Here is a 19,595-nt window from a genome sequence, read left to right on the forward strand (position 1 = left end):
TGTAATATATTTAGCAGACTAGGATAGAAAGTAGAGGTGATGATTACTTCGAATTATTAATAGGGTCTTCTCATCAGCAACTGGCAATGATTATTTCCTCCTAACAGCTACATTTATCAATTTACATACACTACATTTAATTGACAAATTATTTGGCCATGAATTTCCAAAGATCTGCCAGAGCTTTCTGTTAATCAACTAGAAGAGGAAAATTGTATAGCTTAACTATAAAGCACTGATTATAATTGGATCAGTCCTATAAGTGTAATAGTGAAAATTCTTGTAACGTTCTATATCTACTAGCCTAGCGTTTTGACTGAAAGTGACTCAATATAGAATAATACTTCCAGTTCAATGTTGTTGAAGTGCTGTTATTGTTTCAGGTTGAAGTGATTGAAATGGGTTTAGATTAAAATAGTACTTACAAACAAATTTCATAATGAGTAGTACAAAAGTAAAAAGGAATGATTAACTGCATTACACCATCCCAACTATATATGACTCAGTTTATGGAAGGGAAGGTATTTCAGCACAGGCGACTACTTGGCTTTAGAGGGCAATTTCACACAGGCACCAGGAGTTAAACCCCAGATACAATACTAACTTATTGTGAAGATAACTCTATGTGTATTATGCAGTACACCCATAAACCTGAGCCAAAAACTAAGGATTAATGATGTCTCTCTTTTACAGAGGGAGACTGGGGGAAAAAGGCAGTGACAGAAGGGGGAAAAGAAAGAAAACAAAAACTTTGGTGTGACTGTTCCTGCTGCACTCTCCATATGGTGCCCGATACTGTGAAAGGAGGACTGACGCCCTCAGATGAACTAGGTGAGGGAGGAACTCCCATCTGCCAGTGTTGCCCTTCGTGGCCCCTACCGCTTCCTTGCCTTCAGCCAGCAAAGGTATCTTGCCGACGCTGCTGTCCATGACTCCTTTCTTCCAGGGCCTGACCTGAAGCAGGGTTGCTTCTACCAGGTTTCAATCAGACACCTCAGCAGAAAAGTTATTACCACCGTGAGATTAGTACTCCTCCAACCCAGTGGTCTCCCAAGTGGTTTGCACACACGCCGGGCACTGTGCATGACAAGTTACTGGAGTGCAGGAAGGAAATATTTTTGTACTGTTAACACTTAAAAGAAAATAAAAAATAGTGTTTATTTAATCTCATTCTTTTTCAGTTTCTGTTTTTCTTTCTGTTTTATAAGATTCATTATATATTAGTACAGTAGTACATGTATATACTCTATAAATAAATATCCATATGTTGCAGGTGCATGCTCAAAAATGTGTTACTAATACGGGTGCAGAATCAAAACAGTTTGGAGAGCATTGCTATAACCCTGCAGGGCAGCTGGTGCAGGAACACTGGCCAGAATCCACCCAACCTGCTACAAAGTTAGTCCTCGAAACTCATGTCTGATTTTTTGGGGAAGGAATGCCATTGCTGTGAAGCTAGCTGAAGCCCCCACTGAAGCTATAACAGTTCTACCAAGTACGTGGGACCTATGACTTTTTTTCTGATAAGCTTTGAAGAAAGTATTTTAATCTAGGCTAACGATATTCCTTTCAAGGTAGTCACTGGCTTATATCAGCCATCCATGAATACAGTCAGAAAAACCCAGTAGCTATATTGCGAACCTTGAAGGTGACAGTCAAAGGGTATTTGAAATCAGACAAACTTCACACTGCACTCAGTTTGATGCTAATCCTATCCCAGCTATATTCACAGCCATCTGTGTGGTAACATTTATGGTGACAACTTTCAAAATAAAATGCAGAAAGAAGATTTAAATGAAAACAAAATACAACTATTTAATCTTGATTTACTTGTTTCAAGATAATAGAGTGCATATAAATGTTTAAGTTGTACTTTGTCTTCCTTCTCTATACCTGGGGAGTTGGGGGATATTGCTTTATAGAGAGCCAGAGTGCAAAAGTTGTGGGTTTTCTTTTGTGTTGCTTTTTAATTAAATCTTTGTGCACGTTAGCAGTGTGAAGGAACAAGGTGAATATAAGATGGATAGAGGAAAGCCAGAAGGAAGCAGAATATTTATCCACAATTAGCAGTAGCTGAGACTACATCTACTATGAGCTGAAAGCATGAGGGATTTAAAAGCCTCTTTAACGTATTAAAATCTATAAAATCTTCCTTGACTGCTGAAACGGCAACGTGCCTAGAGAGCACACAACATTAGCCATTCAGAGTTCCTTGCTATCAAATTGTGAGATGCCTGTGGAAACAGAACTGCGTTCATTCATGTTATTCCTGGAATTCAACTAAATATATTAGTAAGACTTCCTGCACACTTTGGATATTTGATATACTCAAGTATCAAGGAATGCATACCTCAGTTGCCACTACAGAGCGGTCACAGTTGAAGCAGGACCATTAAAATGTTTGTCAGTCCGTCAGAAGTATACAGACAACACAAATGAAAATCAGGACCAATTCCCGAGCACATTATCACACATGAACAAGGAGAGACCACCTAATAATTAAGAGTAATAGCACTGTTAATTTCTAAAGTAAGGGAAAGAAGACCGACAAAAACCCAAACCCAAATATTTTCAAAGTGAATTGTTAAGTCTTAAATTTCCTGTATCAAACACTACAGCTAAATACAATAAAAACGATTTTGTAGCAAGACAGATAATGAGAACACACAGGATCCACTTTCAATGTGACAGCAGAAATTACTGCTGTTGAGATGAGTGAAAAAGTGAGTGAAAGCTATGACTGATGAGAATTTTGTAACTTCCACCAATGCATTTTCATTGAACATCTCCAGTTTCTTAAAAGATTGCATTGGAAAACAACTATGTTTTTATTAAAACCGAGAACGCAAACAAAGCCAGTTTGCAAAAGTAAGTCATTTGCTGGGGCCAGATCAGCTAGCCTGGATGAGGTTTTGGCAGGAAGCATTAGTAACTGTTCCCGTTTCTGCACTTGGTGAAAAGTGACCAGCACTTGCCAAAGCAAGGAAGTGCCCAGAGCAGGAGGTAAGGGCTTTATTTTGGCAAATTGCAGTGTTTAGTGAGTTAGGTGGAATATAAGCTTAGGCAATGGAGAAGAAAGGTATCAAAAGAGAGGACACTCAAGGTAGAAGTCAAGGTCACCCACACAAGCTCAGATGGTGAGAAGCAGAAGGTAGGGGTGATGAAGGGAGAACAAACTATGCCTGACCACAGTACTTCTTTGCAACTCGATGCAAAATTGAATTTGTTTCCTCAAGAATAGCAACAAGATAGGCTTTGTCTTCATCTGTGGAACAAAACAAAACAAAAAACGGGGTTGTCTGGAGTTCTGGGAAGCCTTCAGGTGGCTGCATCTTGACTTACTCCTTGTACGAACGCATTGTTACACAACTTCTGTTTCACGAACGTTTAATTTCCAAACTGCTCTGGGGATAAATCATGTTTGTGTGGAGGGACGCTGTTGTCTACCAATGGAGTTTCATAACTTGGAAAATGTGTATCAGGAAAAGAAATAGCTATCTGATTGTAATAGCTGAAGGCAATTCAGTGGAATTGTATCAACTTCTGCTGCCTAATTCTGTTGTTGTAAAGATTGGTTTGAATCCTTGTCAGGTATTCTCTAATTCTCATTTCTCTGTACAGCCTTCTAGACATGCAGGGATCCTAATAACCAGATCAGTAATTGACATACAGATACAATGAATATTCATGGCAGCAAACGAAGCCCGTAAGATCTCTGTTTTCAGCCATTAGCCCTAGATTTCTCAGATTGAGTAGCCAGGATAAAGGGGTATTTTCAACTTTAATCTTTGGTCTTCCAGCGGTAAGCAGAGCATAATATGGTTCCCTGACTCCTCTGCCTTATCCTTCTGTCCTGCCCTTCTCCAGACTCTGCCCCTGTTTCATTTTCTTCGTTCTGCTCCATCCCACTCCTCATTTCTCAGAGCCTCTGATTCTGGTGCGTGACCACAAAATACAAATCTTCACTTTATAGACTGAATCTGGGTTCTTCCAGATGCCTCATCCATGTTTTGAACAAAGGTTACTCCTTCCCAACTCTTCCCCCCACACACGCTTGTAACTTGGATGCTAAATGCACCTGGAGGTCTGCTTCTTGACCTCTCACCATTGGACTCAGAAGGACTCCTACTTACCCTGACAACAAGGAGGGAAGGACAGGATCACACTGAAGAGGCTGTCCTCCCAGCTCCAGTATCCTGCCCCATCGCACACCAGATTCGGTAGGCGGCAACAAGCATTGTACAAAAATACAGATGCACTTCTGTAACTGTGCACAAGTACATTTAGTTCCTCTGTTAACAGCAAGGCCTTTTGGTGCAAATCTATAACAACAACAACAACGGTGATGATGATTAGTTGAAATCTCCTTCAAAACCTCAGTACGGGCATCTTATGCAGGAAATATTCAACCTGGAAGGTACAGCTTGGCAAACAAGCAACAACTGAAATCTTGGTTTAATACAAACCAGCAGGCAACATTAATGACAGAACCTACTACAGTCTCTGTCCATAATTCCTCAGAACTGACTCCTTGAAGCACCTTGGATATGTTACTTCTGTTTCAATCTTTGATGTCAATTGCCCATACCCATTAAATACTGTCACCATGTTACAGAACTTGTTCTCAGCTGTAAATTAGCTACTTCTCAGATATCACAAAAATGGTATTTAGTACCTTTGACCCACAAGCAGTAAGTGCTGGAAATGAACTTTTCTGGACAAGTTTTATCAAACTTTCCTGCAAACACGGTAGAAGAACTTTGTAAAAGCAAGGCACTGTCCCTCAGCATTATCCTCAATCTTGCCTTCTTCCAAACCTATTCAAAATCATTTCAACGTCTGGTAAGTACGGACAGGGACAAAAAGAATGTTGTCAAATTATTAAAGCAGAGCCCAGCAAGGTATCATAAAGAGGAGAGCCAGAAGGGGTGTAGAGAAATAGCTTTGTCACTTGTGTCCCATTCTTGATAGATATTCTATATGTCCTTCAGCTTCAAATGACAGTTTTTATGGTCTCCTTAGGCAATCTATTACAGTGCTTATCCATCCTTAATGGTAAACTGTATTGCTCGAATTTTTCAACAAATGGCTTGTCAAAAGTAGTCTGAATGAAGAACCTCACTCCGTAAGACATAGCCAATTCTAACATTAACATCGATATATTACCTAAGATCATTATTTCCATGTTTAAATTAGTGCAATATTCAAGTGTCAGGCTTGCAATAACACATTTAAGTTGTGAATGCAATAATTGGAAGGAGTTATCAGATATCTTGGTATCTTGCCAGCAGTGCATTAATGTAGAGAATACACTATGGAGTACAGTCTTCATTGGCTTACATATCAGGAAATGTTGGTATGTAAAGTATGTGCTGTTTTTTCTGTTGTCATCATTCTGCTTTTTTGTGGTTATGTTTTTTCTTTTTCCTGGTATTAGTGAAACAGAAGAAACAATGACAGACTTGAGCTAAATAAGAGAGAATCTAAGTGACACCTGGCAGCCCCAGATAAGGCTTTCACCCTTAAGACCCTTTCTTAGAGCACTAAAGAGAACAATATCTATATCCTTATTGTCATAGCTTCTCTGCAGCAACTTTGATGAGATTAAAATAAAATCTGATACCTTAATTTCATAAACATGCCAGTGTTTTGAGTTTGGCAACGCTGAATACTACTGTGTCACTGCTCTCATGGAGGTGATATCTCAGGAGAGTACTTGGCAAGCAGAAGAAGAGTGAGAGCATCTGTGAAGGGGGTGTTTTAAAAGTCATTGGAGTTGGTGCCCTCAGTGACACATCTATCTGGGAATGATACGACCCACAATACTATTGTAAAAGATATGGATGTACTGTAAAAAAGAAAATCACATCAGACCTGACTGCTCGGATATTTGCTGGAAAACTGCCTTTCAGCAACAGACGCTTATCTGCTGCGAAACTGTGAAACCGGTTAGTTCCCTGTAGAGGATCAACAGGACTCATCTGTTTTCTTGATGTGCCCCATTATGGAGAACCAGCACGAAGCCCCCACAAATGTTATATTAATGGAAACACAAAAAAGTTGTACAACTTCTTACTTTAGCTCATTTTCTTGGTTTTGTAACAACTTCTTTTCTCAGCACTTTTTTTAAATCGTTTCCCTAAATACTGGATTTTCACATAGTGACTACAGATTAGCTCAAACTTAACCTTGTATCAGGTTGCTCTGAATGATCAGATGAGAAGTCTGATGTTTTAATCCAATAAACTGTCAGTGTGCACAACATAATTAACTAATCATTATTAATATGAACTGTACCAACTGCTCCAACCACAATTTATTTCCTATAATGAACATTTTCTTAAAATCTTCCATTTTCGGTAGTGGTCTCAAACTAATTTATTGAGCAAGTCTAACAGGATACAGAGTCCACAACCTTTCAGGTTTTACATCTCAGTCAAAAAGACAGAGATAGCAAGTAGCAAGTAAAACAGGAATACTGAAAATACAGACCTCGGTATTTCCCTGGTCACTTACCCTTACTTCTAAAATACATTCTCTGGCCTGAACACTCTTACATGTGGTAGTACACATGAAGCCAGCAATATCAACTATCAAGGTCACGGTGCCCCAGGAAATTAGGTTTGGTACACTGTAACAGTTGTCACAACAAGTAGAATCTGTCTATTCCACTTCTTGAAAAGTCACTGTGTTTCACAAAAGTCTTCTTTCCAAGTAAAGATTTCAGAAGTGCCTGAACGCTGTGTTTAGGCATGTAAATCACTAGTCTGATTTTCAGAAGTGCTGGGTTCCAGCTGTTACTCAGCGGACACTCATTAGCACATTGACCATCATCCATCAGCTAGCAACCCAACACCAAGAAAGTCACCAAAGATTTTTGTGGTAGGTAAGTAGATTGCTGGAGAATATGAATGGTATGGGGGAGGAGAATCCTTAAACGATTTAGCTAAGCTATACACCAAAAACCGACATGGGAAAAAAAAAAAACCACACTAAAGTGGCCAAGCATTCAAACCACATTGTTCATTCTTAGCTGTGGTCTGACAAAAGCTGCTTCAGTTTCTTTTCTTCTAAGATTACCCAAATGAACTCTGTAAGGATTCTGAATGTGACACAAATACCATCTCTTCATCTTTTTCTACGAAAATCTCTCTGGTTTTGTTCGGGTTTTTTGTTTGGGGTATTTTTTGGTTGCTTGGTTTTTTAGGCATTTTTTTTATTTATGCCTTTACAGATAGAAAAGAACTCAAATAATGCAAAGACTTCAAAGAAAACATCATGGTATAACAAACACTTGCACATTTTCCCACCATTTTGATCTAATTGAATGTTTTCTTTCAGCTCATTTCATTCTCATGCTGGCTTAACAGCATTATAACCAAAGATGCACTATTATTCAACAGAAAAGCTAGCTTTCTAATAAAGAATATTTTTCTTTTTCTCTCCACTACCTTGAAGCTTGCAACATGTTTTTACCAAGATATTCTGTTTTACCACAAGCCCAACAACGCATGACAAGCTTTATACAAGATGTGGAAATATATTAAGATAATACCACGCTTAGCACTGACAAAACATTCCTCATCAACGTAGACAGATTTGAGACACCCCAAAACACCACTGTATGCATGGCCTACCCTTTATTTTAGTTTTCCAACCCAAGACCCAAGGTCTGTACCTGTTCAGAGGTTTTAAAATGGAACTGCCATCAAATAATAAACAGTATAGATGTGAATGAAGTGACACAAATGGCTACCAGCAGGTCCAGTGCAACATTTTCCTTGTTTCCCCTGGACTGAGGCATTCTAAGAGTTAGTGATGTTCAGTATTGGTTCCATCAACATTAGCACTGTCCTTCAAAGTAACAGTGCATCTTTGCAGCACACTTCCTGCTCTTTTCCACCTTCCAAGCTTCAGTTTGCATCATGAAGTGGTCTCGTGGCACACCAACTGACTTGTTTTCAGAAACTAACCTGGAAAAGGCTCTCCAGGAGCCTAGCTTTACTTCAGCAACTAATGGCAGGCCAAACCGTGGGACCACACTAAAGTCTGTTGTAAATCCCCTCAAAGCACTTACAATACAGAATCTGTGTTCTCAGAACCATGTGGTTCCTTTTGCTGAGTCACAAGAATTGTGCTGCGCTCCTGCTAATGCAGACACAGCATAAATATTTGTTTTTTCAAACTTATAAATGCTTGAATAAAGGAAAAAAAAAGTCTCCTTCCTCTGATTACTCATTTGACACAGTTTATCTATTTCTGCAAAGTAAATGGTTCTTCACATTTACCAACACTGCTTTCCAAGGGATTCTGCACAACGCTTCTGAGAAAGACGGAACTTGTATGTGCTGTACTAAGTCTCTTTGGCTGTAGAAGTTCTTGTTCAACACAAAGCTCCGTGGTAAAACTTAATGACTAGAAGATTGTATGTTTATTACGGATTTTGGGGGACTTGTTAACCTCCTTTTCACTACGAGAAATCTTCTTAAGATGTTCTTGACCGCAAAAGAGAAAGGAAAATATTGAGGAAAATGTTTTTCTTACTTGTCATACATTCAAAAACTACAGAAGGAAATCACCTGTGAATAGACTCTGCCCTTACAAAGTACTGCCGTTAAACACTTCTGAATTGTTACAGGATCCCAAACTAGTCAGAACTTTAGGATAGATGTACACAGATATTTTCCAAAGACAACTGAAAGGCTTCTACACAACTCTCATTTTCCCACACAAATTCTTAGAGTGGAAAACCGAAACTTAACATTTATTTTAAAAAATCTCAGGAAAAAAGATACACCCTCTCCTCCAGACAACTCTAGGTTTAGATCTCACTCTTCTTTAGCCTGTGTGTCTTCACAGCTGTGTCCTTGCTTTGTCACTTGCTCTTAGCCAACCGAAGAATGTTTGAGTTGATGCAAATCTAGACAGTCGTACTTGGCCCTTAGAAATTTCATTCCATTACCCTGAGGTTTGGCTGGCTGCTCCCTCACATCCACTGCAGACTGTGTGTGCCCTCATATACCTTGCCGGTCTGTACACAAACTGGAAATTTCCTGCTTTTGACTGTAATTCCTTTGCCTGTTGTACCCTGAATTCTCTGGTATCTTCCCTTCTTGACTATGTTTAGCTGCTCTTCAGGAGTGGAGCAGTCTCTGCATCCTTCTAAATGGTTCCACCTGAACTGGTCACTTACAGCAACAGAAAATCATTGTGACATAACAGAAAAACAAACCAAAAAAAAAACACCAAACAAAAAAAACCAAAAAGCCCCCACAGAATGCTATCTTACCAAAGCTAAATAACCAGAATTGTACAATTTGTGAGGAGCGCTTTCAGTAACTCACTTTTTCAAAACCCTGCCTGCTTTAATTGCCATTTTTTATTTTATTTCAGATAAACTTTTGATTAATTCAATTGACAGAAGTTCACCTAAGCATGACTTGTTAAGCTTCACACAATCCATAATGAAGATGAGCAACAGTGTGTGACAAAACTCGAAGCTTACCCAGCTCCTGAACTACTAAGCAAACACACATTCCAGAATGAGATGAAGTTTTGAGCTACAGCATTTGCTGTCAAAAGTTTAATCAAAATCTTCTCTACCTATTTTCCTAGTATTTATGTGGAAATAATTACAAAAAGCATACAAAAACTTAGGTGGGAAGTGAGCCCTGGAGGTCACCTAGTCCAACGCCAGCTCAAAGCAGGTCCAACCAGATCAGGATGTTTAGGGCCTTCTACAGTCATGTTCTTAGTATCTCCAAGGATGGAAACTCTACCACCTCCCAATGCAACCTGTTCCAGCGTTTAACCAAATTCATGGTGAGAAATGTTTTCCTTACATTTGGTCAGAATTTTTCCTTGCTCCAACCGGTGTCTGTCAACTCTCATTTTACCACAACGCACCTCTGAGAAGAGTCCCACCCTGTCTTCTCCATATCTTCCCATCACGTGCTGCAGACAGAAGAAAGATCCCTCCTGATCCTTCCCTTCATCAGGCTAAAATCCTTTGCTCGCTCAGCCTATTCTCATATGCCATGTGCTCTAGCCTCCAGCCTTCTTGGCAGCCCTGCACTGAACTTGCTAATGTCTGTCTTGTACTGGGGAGCCCAAAACTGGATATGGTACTCAAGAAGTAGCCTCGTGAGTTTCAAATAGAAGGGAGGAATCACTTGCCTTGATCTGCTGGGTACACTTCTGCTACTGCAGCCCAGCATGTAGCTGGCCTTCCTTGCCACAAGGACACACAGCTCGCTCACGTTCAGTTTGTTGTCAAAGAGGTCCTGCAGGTCTTTTTCTGTAAAGCTGTTCTATATGGACAGACCCTGGCTGTGTTGTCACATGACATTATTCCATCCTAGATGCAGGAATTTGCATTTGCTTTCATTTATAATTTTCAACTTCATAAGGTTCCATTAGCCCATTTTTCCAGCCTGTGCAGGTCTAGGCTGGGGCAGCCTTGCCTCTGCTGGGCTACTGGATTTGTCAACCCCTAATGTGAAACATCTACAAAGCCTATTATCTATACTGCTACAATAAGCAGCCTACATTAGATCTAACATGCACAGGTATACAGGAAAACTTTATAATTGCCATTTTATTTACTTGGCTGACACAGTGTAACTTGTCTCCCTATGTCACAGTGCATTTCATCTGCCTCTTGAATGTTCTTGAAATAAAGGATCTTATGGGTTTATCATTTGGACCTGCCGGATGTTTTTTCACAGAATTTGCAAAAAAATTTGTTCCTCCTAAGTAAAACACCAGTTTCCCAGTAATAAAGTGAGAATAACATACACATCTCCAAGAGAAAGAACTACACTGAAGAAAGCATATACAAAGCAGGTAAGTTTTCTATGCAATTCGGTAAATTAGACGATATTTTTGCTACTTGTAAAATACTGAAACTTTGGTATGTTGCTTAGGACATTTATGCAGAAACATCAGTCTTTTCAGGAAGCTTTCAATAGCAAATGGCAAATCACTTCTGGGGCGGTGGATATGCAGTTCAGAAAAATTCTACTGCCTGACCACTTTGCAAACTATATGTTCAAAGAAAAAGAGTAGGCTATGCTTGAGCTACATTCCCGAGTTCAAACAGTAAGGCTCCACCAATAAATAAGTAAACAAACACAGAACCACAAAATCACAGAATGGTAAGGGTTGGAAGGGACCTCTGTGGGTCATCTAGTCCAACCCCCTGCTGAAGCAGGGTCTCCTACAGCAGGCTGCACAAGACCTTGTCCAGGCAGGTCTTGAGTATCTCCAGAGAAGGAGACTTCACAATCTCCCTGGGCAGCCTGTTCCAGTGCTCCGTCACCCTCAGAGGGAAGAAGTTCTTCCTCATGTTCAGACGGAACTTCCTCTGCTTCAGTTTGTGCCTGTTGCCCCTTGTCCTGTCGCTGGGCACCACTGAAAAGAGTTTGGCCCCATCCTCCTGACACCCACCCTTAAGGTATTTATAGGCATTTATTAGGTCCCCTCGCAGCCATAAGTTGCTCACATAAAACAGTGATAAAGAATGTGAAACAGAAACTTAAACTTCTAATGATGTACTAACAAGTAAGTACAGTTCTTCAATGAAGTCCAAAGGATATTTGCTTGTGTAAAGACACAGCTTCCATAGATGTTACAAGTATATGCAAGCAACCTATTTTCTTGCTTGCTCAGTCTTTCCATTCAGTGGCACTATTTTGTCTGAATTCTTTCAAAAGAAAACATGAAAACATGTAGTTGAGTCTTCAAAGTGCCTTGGAGATTTTGCTTTCATCTCTGGAAGAGAAAAGAACCCACTCTCACTTTCATCAGCTTCTTTTTTGAGGAACGACATGATGTGGTCATAAGAAATTCAGAAATTTGAAATACATTAACATGTGCTTAAAATTATCGGAGACTGAACACCTCAAAGAAATGCAGGCATCTAACTGCCCTCCGTACAAACCGGAGTGACAAACTGATGGATCTGGCCCAGCAGGAATAAGCAGCTCAGCCAGAGGGATGGAGCAGTACGAACACACTAGGCTCCTTATGCAATGCGTGATGAAATTTTAATATTCAGCAGGCCGAGTAATCAACTGCTCAGAGTTTGCCATCATGGAAGAGTTCCCCAAGTTTTGTCCTACTTCATGGTCTAAGCATTTCATTCAGCTTAACACAAGCCACTGATTCCCCCTTTGATTCACAGCCAAGAGCTTGTTCCTGAAGAGAAGGAACTCAAGTCCTTTTGGTACTATTCCTAATGCAAATAGTCCCCTAAAACTCTAAAAAATTAGTACCAATCAAGGATGTGACAAAGAAAATTTACTTTGGGTATTTGGATTGGGCCCAGCTTTCAGATAGGTAGGCACAGAAATGATGAACATTATCAAAGCTGTGGTGTTTCCTCGCACGCCCATAATCAATTCTTCAAGGCTAGCGCATGGTTCTGTGGAAGAACTGAGCATTTGCATCCCTCCAGTTGAACAAGACTTGTCAAAATCAGAGCTTTGAATAAAGCAGTCAGCTCTGGCTAATCCAATCTTCCGAACAAACTGGCACATCTCCAGGCAAACTATGGTAGAGAGATATCACTTTGTATCATGGAAACTATGAACGCCAGATTCCTTCCAGGCTACTTAGACCTGCCCCTCACCAGGCCTGGAGCTACGGAGCTACACCCGTGTAAGATACGACGATTCCTGTCAAGGATCTAGACTGCGTAATTCTGTGCAGAGCTGAGTTGTGCTGTGCAAATTCACCTCACATTACTTCCTCGATCCCAGTTTCTGTGACAAGAAAAGGTTCTATAAGAAGTCCTTAAGGACTGAAAAACTGAGCCACGTGAAGGTTCATGGTACACCTGGGTACACAACTTCTTATGGGCCAAGCGTCAAATATATAAGATGAGTACAGAAAGCAAACTTGAAGCCAGAAATAACAGCCCTTTAGCATGTTCCTAAAAACCTGGTTTCAAGAGCATAGTCTTAAGACATATATAGGAAGACTCCATGAAACTACTATCCCAAGAAGGTAAAGCTGAGAACAGTTTTCCTGGTATTCCCAAAATGAAGGGCAATGTAAGTACTTGTTACGTGTACCTGCAGTTGTTTTAAGATGTTAGACCAAGGTATGGCAGAACACACCACTACAAGCTGTCTTAGCCTGACTAAAATTGCAAATATGGATAGCTGCTCCATGTAATAGTTTTAGATATTTGGGTACTAAAAGACATACATAACAACTATTAACAAGAAAAATTCCTTTAGATATTTTGAGTGAATTAAAGTAGGGAAAAAAAACCTAACTTCCAAATATTAAAATATTCTGATTACAATCAGACCAGTTTGATTATTCCTTGATAAGGAAAAGCATCTGAATAATAAACTTAGGTGTCATCAGAGAACAATGACATCACTGAAGGATGTATACCCACTTCTACTGGAGACTCATGGGTAGGATTTTATTTTCAATAATTAAATAAATGCAACTGATTTAAAAATTGTTTTAAGAAGCTCATTACCAATAAAAGCATAGTAATAACAGCTATAAGTTCTGATTTTAGTTTGTATTCCACCAGAAAAGTACGCTTAAATCAATTAACTAATTATTCAGTAGCTGAATAAAATAAAGATGGCAAAATCTTCAAATTACCCTGCATCAGTATGACACTTCTTTTTAAAGCATTTACTATTTGCTGCAAAATTAATCTTCTTGTTTTAAAGTAAATGTGTCTAATAAGCTTAGCTTCACAGGGGGTCATATATATGAAAAAAAGTATTTTTAAGCAAGCCTCTTCTGCCCCCACAAACTCCAAAAGACTGTAAGAAGTTGGATGCTTTTTTTCCTAACGCATATTATTACACTATGTAATTCTTCATGTTCCAAGTCTTTGTCTCACTATATGATGTCAAAGGATGTTATGGGTTTGCGTGGCAAGGTTTTGGTAGCAGGGGGGCTCTAGGGGTGGCTTCTGTGAGAAGCTGCGAGAAGCTTCCCCCATGTCTGACACACCCAGTGCCAGACGGCTCCAAGAAGGACCCACCGCTGGCCAAGGCCAAGCCAATCAGCGATGGTGGTAGCGCCTCTGGGATCACATAGTTAAGCATGGGGAGAAAAAATAGCTGCAGGTAAACAGCAGTCAAGAGAGAGGAGTGAGACGATGTGAGAGAAACAACTCTGCAGACACCAAGGTCAGTGAAGAAGGAGGGGGAGGAGGTGCTCGAGGCGCCGGAGCAGAGTCTTCCCTTGCAGCTCGTGATGAAGACCATGGTGAAGCAGGTTGCACCCCTGCAGCCCATAAAGGTCCACAGTGGAGCAGATATCCACCTGTAGGCCATGGAAGGAACCCCACGCCGGACCAGGTGGGTGCCTGAAGGAGGCTGTGACCCCATGGGGAGCCCGTGCTGGAGCAGGCTCCTGCCAGGACCTGTGGACCCATGGAGAGAGGAGCCCATGCTGCAGCAGGTTTGCTGGCAGGGCTTGGGGGAGGAGGAAGAGAAACGGGAGTGAAGCTGAGCCCGGAAAGAAGGGAGGGGTTGGAGGGAGGTGTTTTAAGATCTGGATTTATTTCTCACTATCCTACTCTGATTTGATTGGTGATGAATTAAACTCCCTTTTCTCCCCAAGTTCAGTCTGTTTTGCCCATGACAATAATTGGTGAGTGATCTGTCCCTGTCCTTGTCTCGACCCTTGAGCCTTTCATCATCTTTCCTCTCCCCTGTCCAGATGAGGAGGGGGAGTGATAGAGCAGGTTTGGTGGCACCTGGCATTTATCCAGGCCAAACCAAAACAAAGGAATATTCTCAAACCCAAATGAGCACTGGGAAGTCACCAGAGCAGCCAAACTGATATTTGACTTCACTTAATATTTGTTTTAGTTCTACTCCTTCCCATAATGATTCAGCATTTTTAAAGCTAACAGAAAATTCAAGCTCATTCAATATGTACGGGAGAAACAACAACTCAACACAAACAATATTAGATTAGATTACTAATTTCCTTTTTAAATCACTTTCCAAGTCTAAGAACAGCTATCTATTTGTAAGCTTTCAATGTTATCTTCTGGACAACAGCATTATTTCCTACAACATTTTTAGTTGAAATGCTAGAAAATTTAAACTCTCATACGTAAAAGATTTTTGGGGCAAATTACAGGTGTCAAAAATTTGCATGAAATCTCCTCAGTTATTCTAGGTATTAGTTTATTACACAGAGAGGTTAGTAGTCAAAATATTAAACTTCTCCAACAACCTGAGTCTCTTAAGAAACAGCTGAGTGAAACTGATACCACTGATGACTCAAAAGTGTAACTTTATCTATAGCAAAGAAGTTCACCAAGAAAACATTTCCCTCCAAATAAGAAATTTCCCAATCTCAATATCACTGGCTAGAATAATCCTAAAAAAACAGTATTATTCTTACATAGCTCAGTATTATTCAAACATAGTTCAGATAGCTTTTTTGAAATGCAGTCATACCATCTTGAAATTTAAAGTGCTGGGGCAGTGCACCTAAGGTGCAAATATAGTATTGCACTGCCAATTATTACTTACTCTGCGCTTAAATAAATCTAGGTAATATAATTTCTCTAGTGTTAATGTAAATCTGGTTGGTTGGAAAGATTATATAAAGTAAAGTAAGACTTCATCTTAGGGAGTTAATTCTCAATTTATTGCAAATGTTTATACTTATGTCAACTTCAAGTACAGCTTCTGCTGAATTACAGAAAGATTCTCCTGACTTCTTCCATTTTAACTGAACCGTTACATTCAGTATTTTTGTTGCATTTTTGGCATTCAAATAAATAATTATTTCTTACTTATCATGCAAAACAATCATTTATTTGATTGCAATCTGAATTGCTTAAACTGAGGAAGGGTTTCTTCCAGTACTGATACGTACTTTTTGTAGTTTTTCTACTCGTATCACACAAAATTTGGCATATCATACTTAACCTTATGTATTCAAAAAGGCATTGCACTTAGTTATTTCCACTGATTAAAACAGAAAATATGTCTATACAACATATTTTTTTCTTGATCCTTTAAACTCAAGTACTGTCATCTTCAGTTTATTAGATTCACCTGAGACAACAAAGTAACTACTCTCAAGAAGACCAAAACTACAAAATCTTCATTCACACCAAACTGATCAAGAGGTCAGCTTCCTTTTGTAACAATTTCTTAAATAATCTTGCCATCATCCAAACAACATACCAGAACCATTTCTTACACTGAAGAAAGGCAATGTTTAAAAAAAGTGACACATATCACTACATTTTGATGTCAGGTCAGCAGTTTTAAGTACTAATCTCTAAACCTTTTAATACCTTGAATGATAAAATCATGATAAAACAGGTTCACAAAAGTTCTCAATACATCGCTGCAAATATTAAGCTCAAAAGCTCTGGCTGAAAATTACAGCTGTATTGGTAGTGGAAACAAGAGTTTTGCTGATAATCCATTCAGACTGCAGCAAATCAATGAATTCCACATGTGACTCCTATTTTGTTACTGGACAAACCAGATACCAAATTGCACAAAATTAAGCCCCTTCTTGAATTTTTCTTTTTAAAAAGCAGATCAAAATGCAAATTTTCAAACTCTACTAAATCTCGTGCTCCCTGGTGTATAATTCTCTTACAAGAAGATGATCAATTTCATTCTCAGTGGTGATATGTAACAGCTACAAAATTCATTACATTACAAAGAAATTAACAATTCATACATTACCTAATGCTGCTCATGCTTCCAGTTTCTGATCCAAGCTTACATCTCTCCAGCTGGCTAGCTACAATCTGACGTTCAGCCTCAAGTTCTCGAGTCAGTCTCTCAAACTGCAGTTCCTGAAAAAATAAATTAAACCATTTGTTTTGACTTCTCTTGAGATTAGGAAGGAATTTCAGTAGATGAAATTATAATTTGTGAAAAAAATGTTAGTATAGTCTCTTACAGGAAAGCCTCTTTTTTTTTCTTTTCAGACACATTCACAGTCCAAATTTTTGTGGTTACACCTACTCATTCCTTCATTCACTCTAATAATACATCGTAGAATGAGCCGGTTTATCAGGAATGCAATTTCCAAATACATTAAACAATTTAAGGCTACGTCAAAATCATTCATAGTTCATGGAGACCTCTTAGTAGCAGCATATGAATGTGTTCTTAACAAGCTGATCCAAGTATGATCACAAATGAGAACAACTTGTGTTACTTAAAAAAAGATGAAAAGTTCTGTAGATGATCATGCGGTGACAAAAGCTTTTGTACTCAAAAAGACAACCATCACAGTACACACCAGCGAAATAAACTAAATTGAAAGTGTGTTGTTATGGACTGAACACAGTTTAATTTCTGCATTTAATGATGTGCAGAAGGGAAACTCAAGTAGTTTTGGACAAAAGCCATCTTAAAAATCCTACCACTAATTGAACGTATTTCCTTTTATTCTGTCAAGGAAGCCAAACCAGTCCCACCAGATAGGATTTATCCGTAGAGCTTATAAACAGAATTCTAAAGAGTTTTTGGTTTTATACACAAGAGATAATTTTTTTAAAGTAAAAGAAAAAAAGAAAAAAGCAAGCCCAGCCAAGTAAAATCCCCACTATTCCTTGAAGAGCTACATTTTCCACATATGGCAGCAGTAGTTTTATCAAACACCAAACTGAAACAGTTTTAGGGAATTACATTTGTTTTAAATTTGCCAAATTTCCCTTCCCAATTTCCTTTCATTTTGGTCAGTTGTGTGAAGTAATTTTCACAGGTAAATAGTAAAAGCTCTCTTGCCCCTCTTCTTTGGGTTTGTTGAAGGCTGAAGGAGAAATATTTTGAGAATCCACTTGTTAATTCATTCCCGTGTCCACACAACGCACCCATTATCTCTTTCTCCCTCTCTTCTTTCAAAAAACAACTCCCCATAATGCAGAGGTATGGGAGAGTCCCTTGAATAAATCTCCAGCAACGTCTTGCCTGGCAGAAAAACTGTACTGGAAATTACCTGGGTCATGACTTCTGCCCGCCAAGCACCACTGAAGAACTTGGTATCTGAGATAAAGAAACAAGTGGTAGGAGTAGAGAGAAGAATTAAAAAGTCTTCATCCTGTCTGCTACCTAAAACCTCTGACCAAGACGCCAAGGGTAAATGGAGGCACCAAACTTTTCAAATCTCTGAAATGAAGCAAGCCTTAAACTGAAATGGAAGAAGGCTGGTGGTGGTTCTACCTAATCCAGCTGGATCATCCCTCTTTCCTTCTCTGTTAATTGGCATGGAGTAACTTCTGTCCTGCACTACAAATAAGGGGGGAAATACACGGAGGTTATGTACAGCACGAAATAGCCGGCGTATACTTAAATGGCCACAGACTATTTGACGAAGTCTACTTAATTCTGTATGCATTACTCCAAGTAAGACTATCCAGAGTACAAGAATATCATCAAGAGTCAGACTGATGTAAAGAGCAAAACGTTGCTGCTCACTGAATGTTAATAGTGCATTAGTAATCATAGTTAATTATATTCTCTGCACTTCTTTGTAGTACTCGGAAATGTCTTTTTCATTGTAGATAGGACTATTAAAAATCACCTAAATAAGAATCACCTATTTCAGTTACGCCTACTTCACAGAGAGCATTCCTCTCTCATCTAGTAGAATCAACTGTCTGAAAAGCCAAAGAGACTGTTGATCAACTTTGCAAGAGTTATTGTTCAAATCCTAGCCTTGTTTGTATAAAATAATACCCCTACTGCAGAAAGGACTGTAAGAGAAGTATTACTAAAGTTTTGAAGAATGTAAAATCAAAGTGATTTAGTAGTTGCTAAGCTAGGATGCTTACATCAAAGCATGTAAGCACTGAGAAATTCTGATGGTATTTTATACAAAATCAAACCAAGTATCGAGTTTACTTTCAAAATAAAAGCAAAAGCTTTAGCAGCTATTCTGTTCCACTGCATTTTTGAAGTTATTTGATTCTATGATGACAATGATATCAATGCACATTTTGACACTCAGCACACATTTTCACCCAGCCACCTTCCCTTCCCGCCATCCCAGGTGAGGCAGGGCAGACACGTTCTTTGCCACGGTCCGGTGGAGGGTACTTTCTTTACCTGCCTAGTGAGAAGATGTAGCTGTCCTCATAACATTACTGAGAGAACGTAAGAATCAGGGACCCAGGAGCTAACGCTCCCGACTGTCCTTGCTGTCATTTGCCTTCTCCCAGGCAGACAAGCGTAACTCACTGTGTCCTTCTACTCTAGGTGTGCAAACAACTCTTCAGCTCCCTTTTGTCCATGCTATCCCAAGTCAACTAATATGGAAAAGCCCCCAAACCTATTTTACTGAAATACTTTAAAATAAAAGATTATTTTCCCTTTTTCTTTTCTTCTGCTATCTGGATTGTATATTTTCCCATATATTTTCTATACTTCCTATTCCTTCAGATAATCACTCTGGCTGACTACTTTCCAGACACTTCTGCGTTTTCCCAACTAACACCCTTACGTCATCATTACTTTGTCTACAGAACATTCTTTGCTCATAATTCTTGTCTCCAAAATACACTTTTCTCCTCTTCACTCTGTCATTTATCTTTCTTTCCTACTTACTCCTTTCTGTTCTCT

At 39.2% G+C, this 19,595-nt stretch overlaps 1 protein-coding gene across 9 annotated transcripts in view; it reads right to left on the minus strand.

Annotated features, from left to right (window-relative positions):
* Positions 1-19,595, minus strand: part of CTNND2 (catenin delta 2) — a 694,166-nt gene that overhangs the window by 402,328 nt on the left and 272,243 nt on the right. For all 9 annotated transcript variants that reach the window (XM_075417107.1, XM_075417104.1, XM_075417100.1 and 6 more), the window contains one exon: positions 16,710-16,822. In XM_075417107.1, the coding sequence (XP_075273222.1) occupies positions 16,710-16,822 (113 nt within the window). The remainder of the gene's footprint in view (positions 1-16,709; positions 16,823-19,595) is intronic.

Source organism: Opisthocomus hoazin, chromosome 3 (genome assembly GCF_030867145.1).
Source record: "Opisthocomus hoazin isolate bOpiHoa1 chromosome 3, bOpiHoa1.hap1, whole genome shotgun sequence".
NCBI lineage: Eukaryota > Metazoa > Chordata > Aves > Opisthocomiformes > Opisthocomidae > Opisthocomus > Opisthocomus hoazin.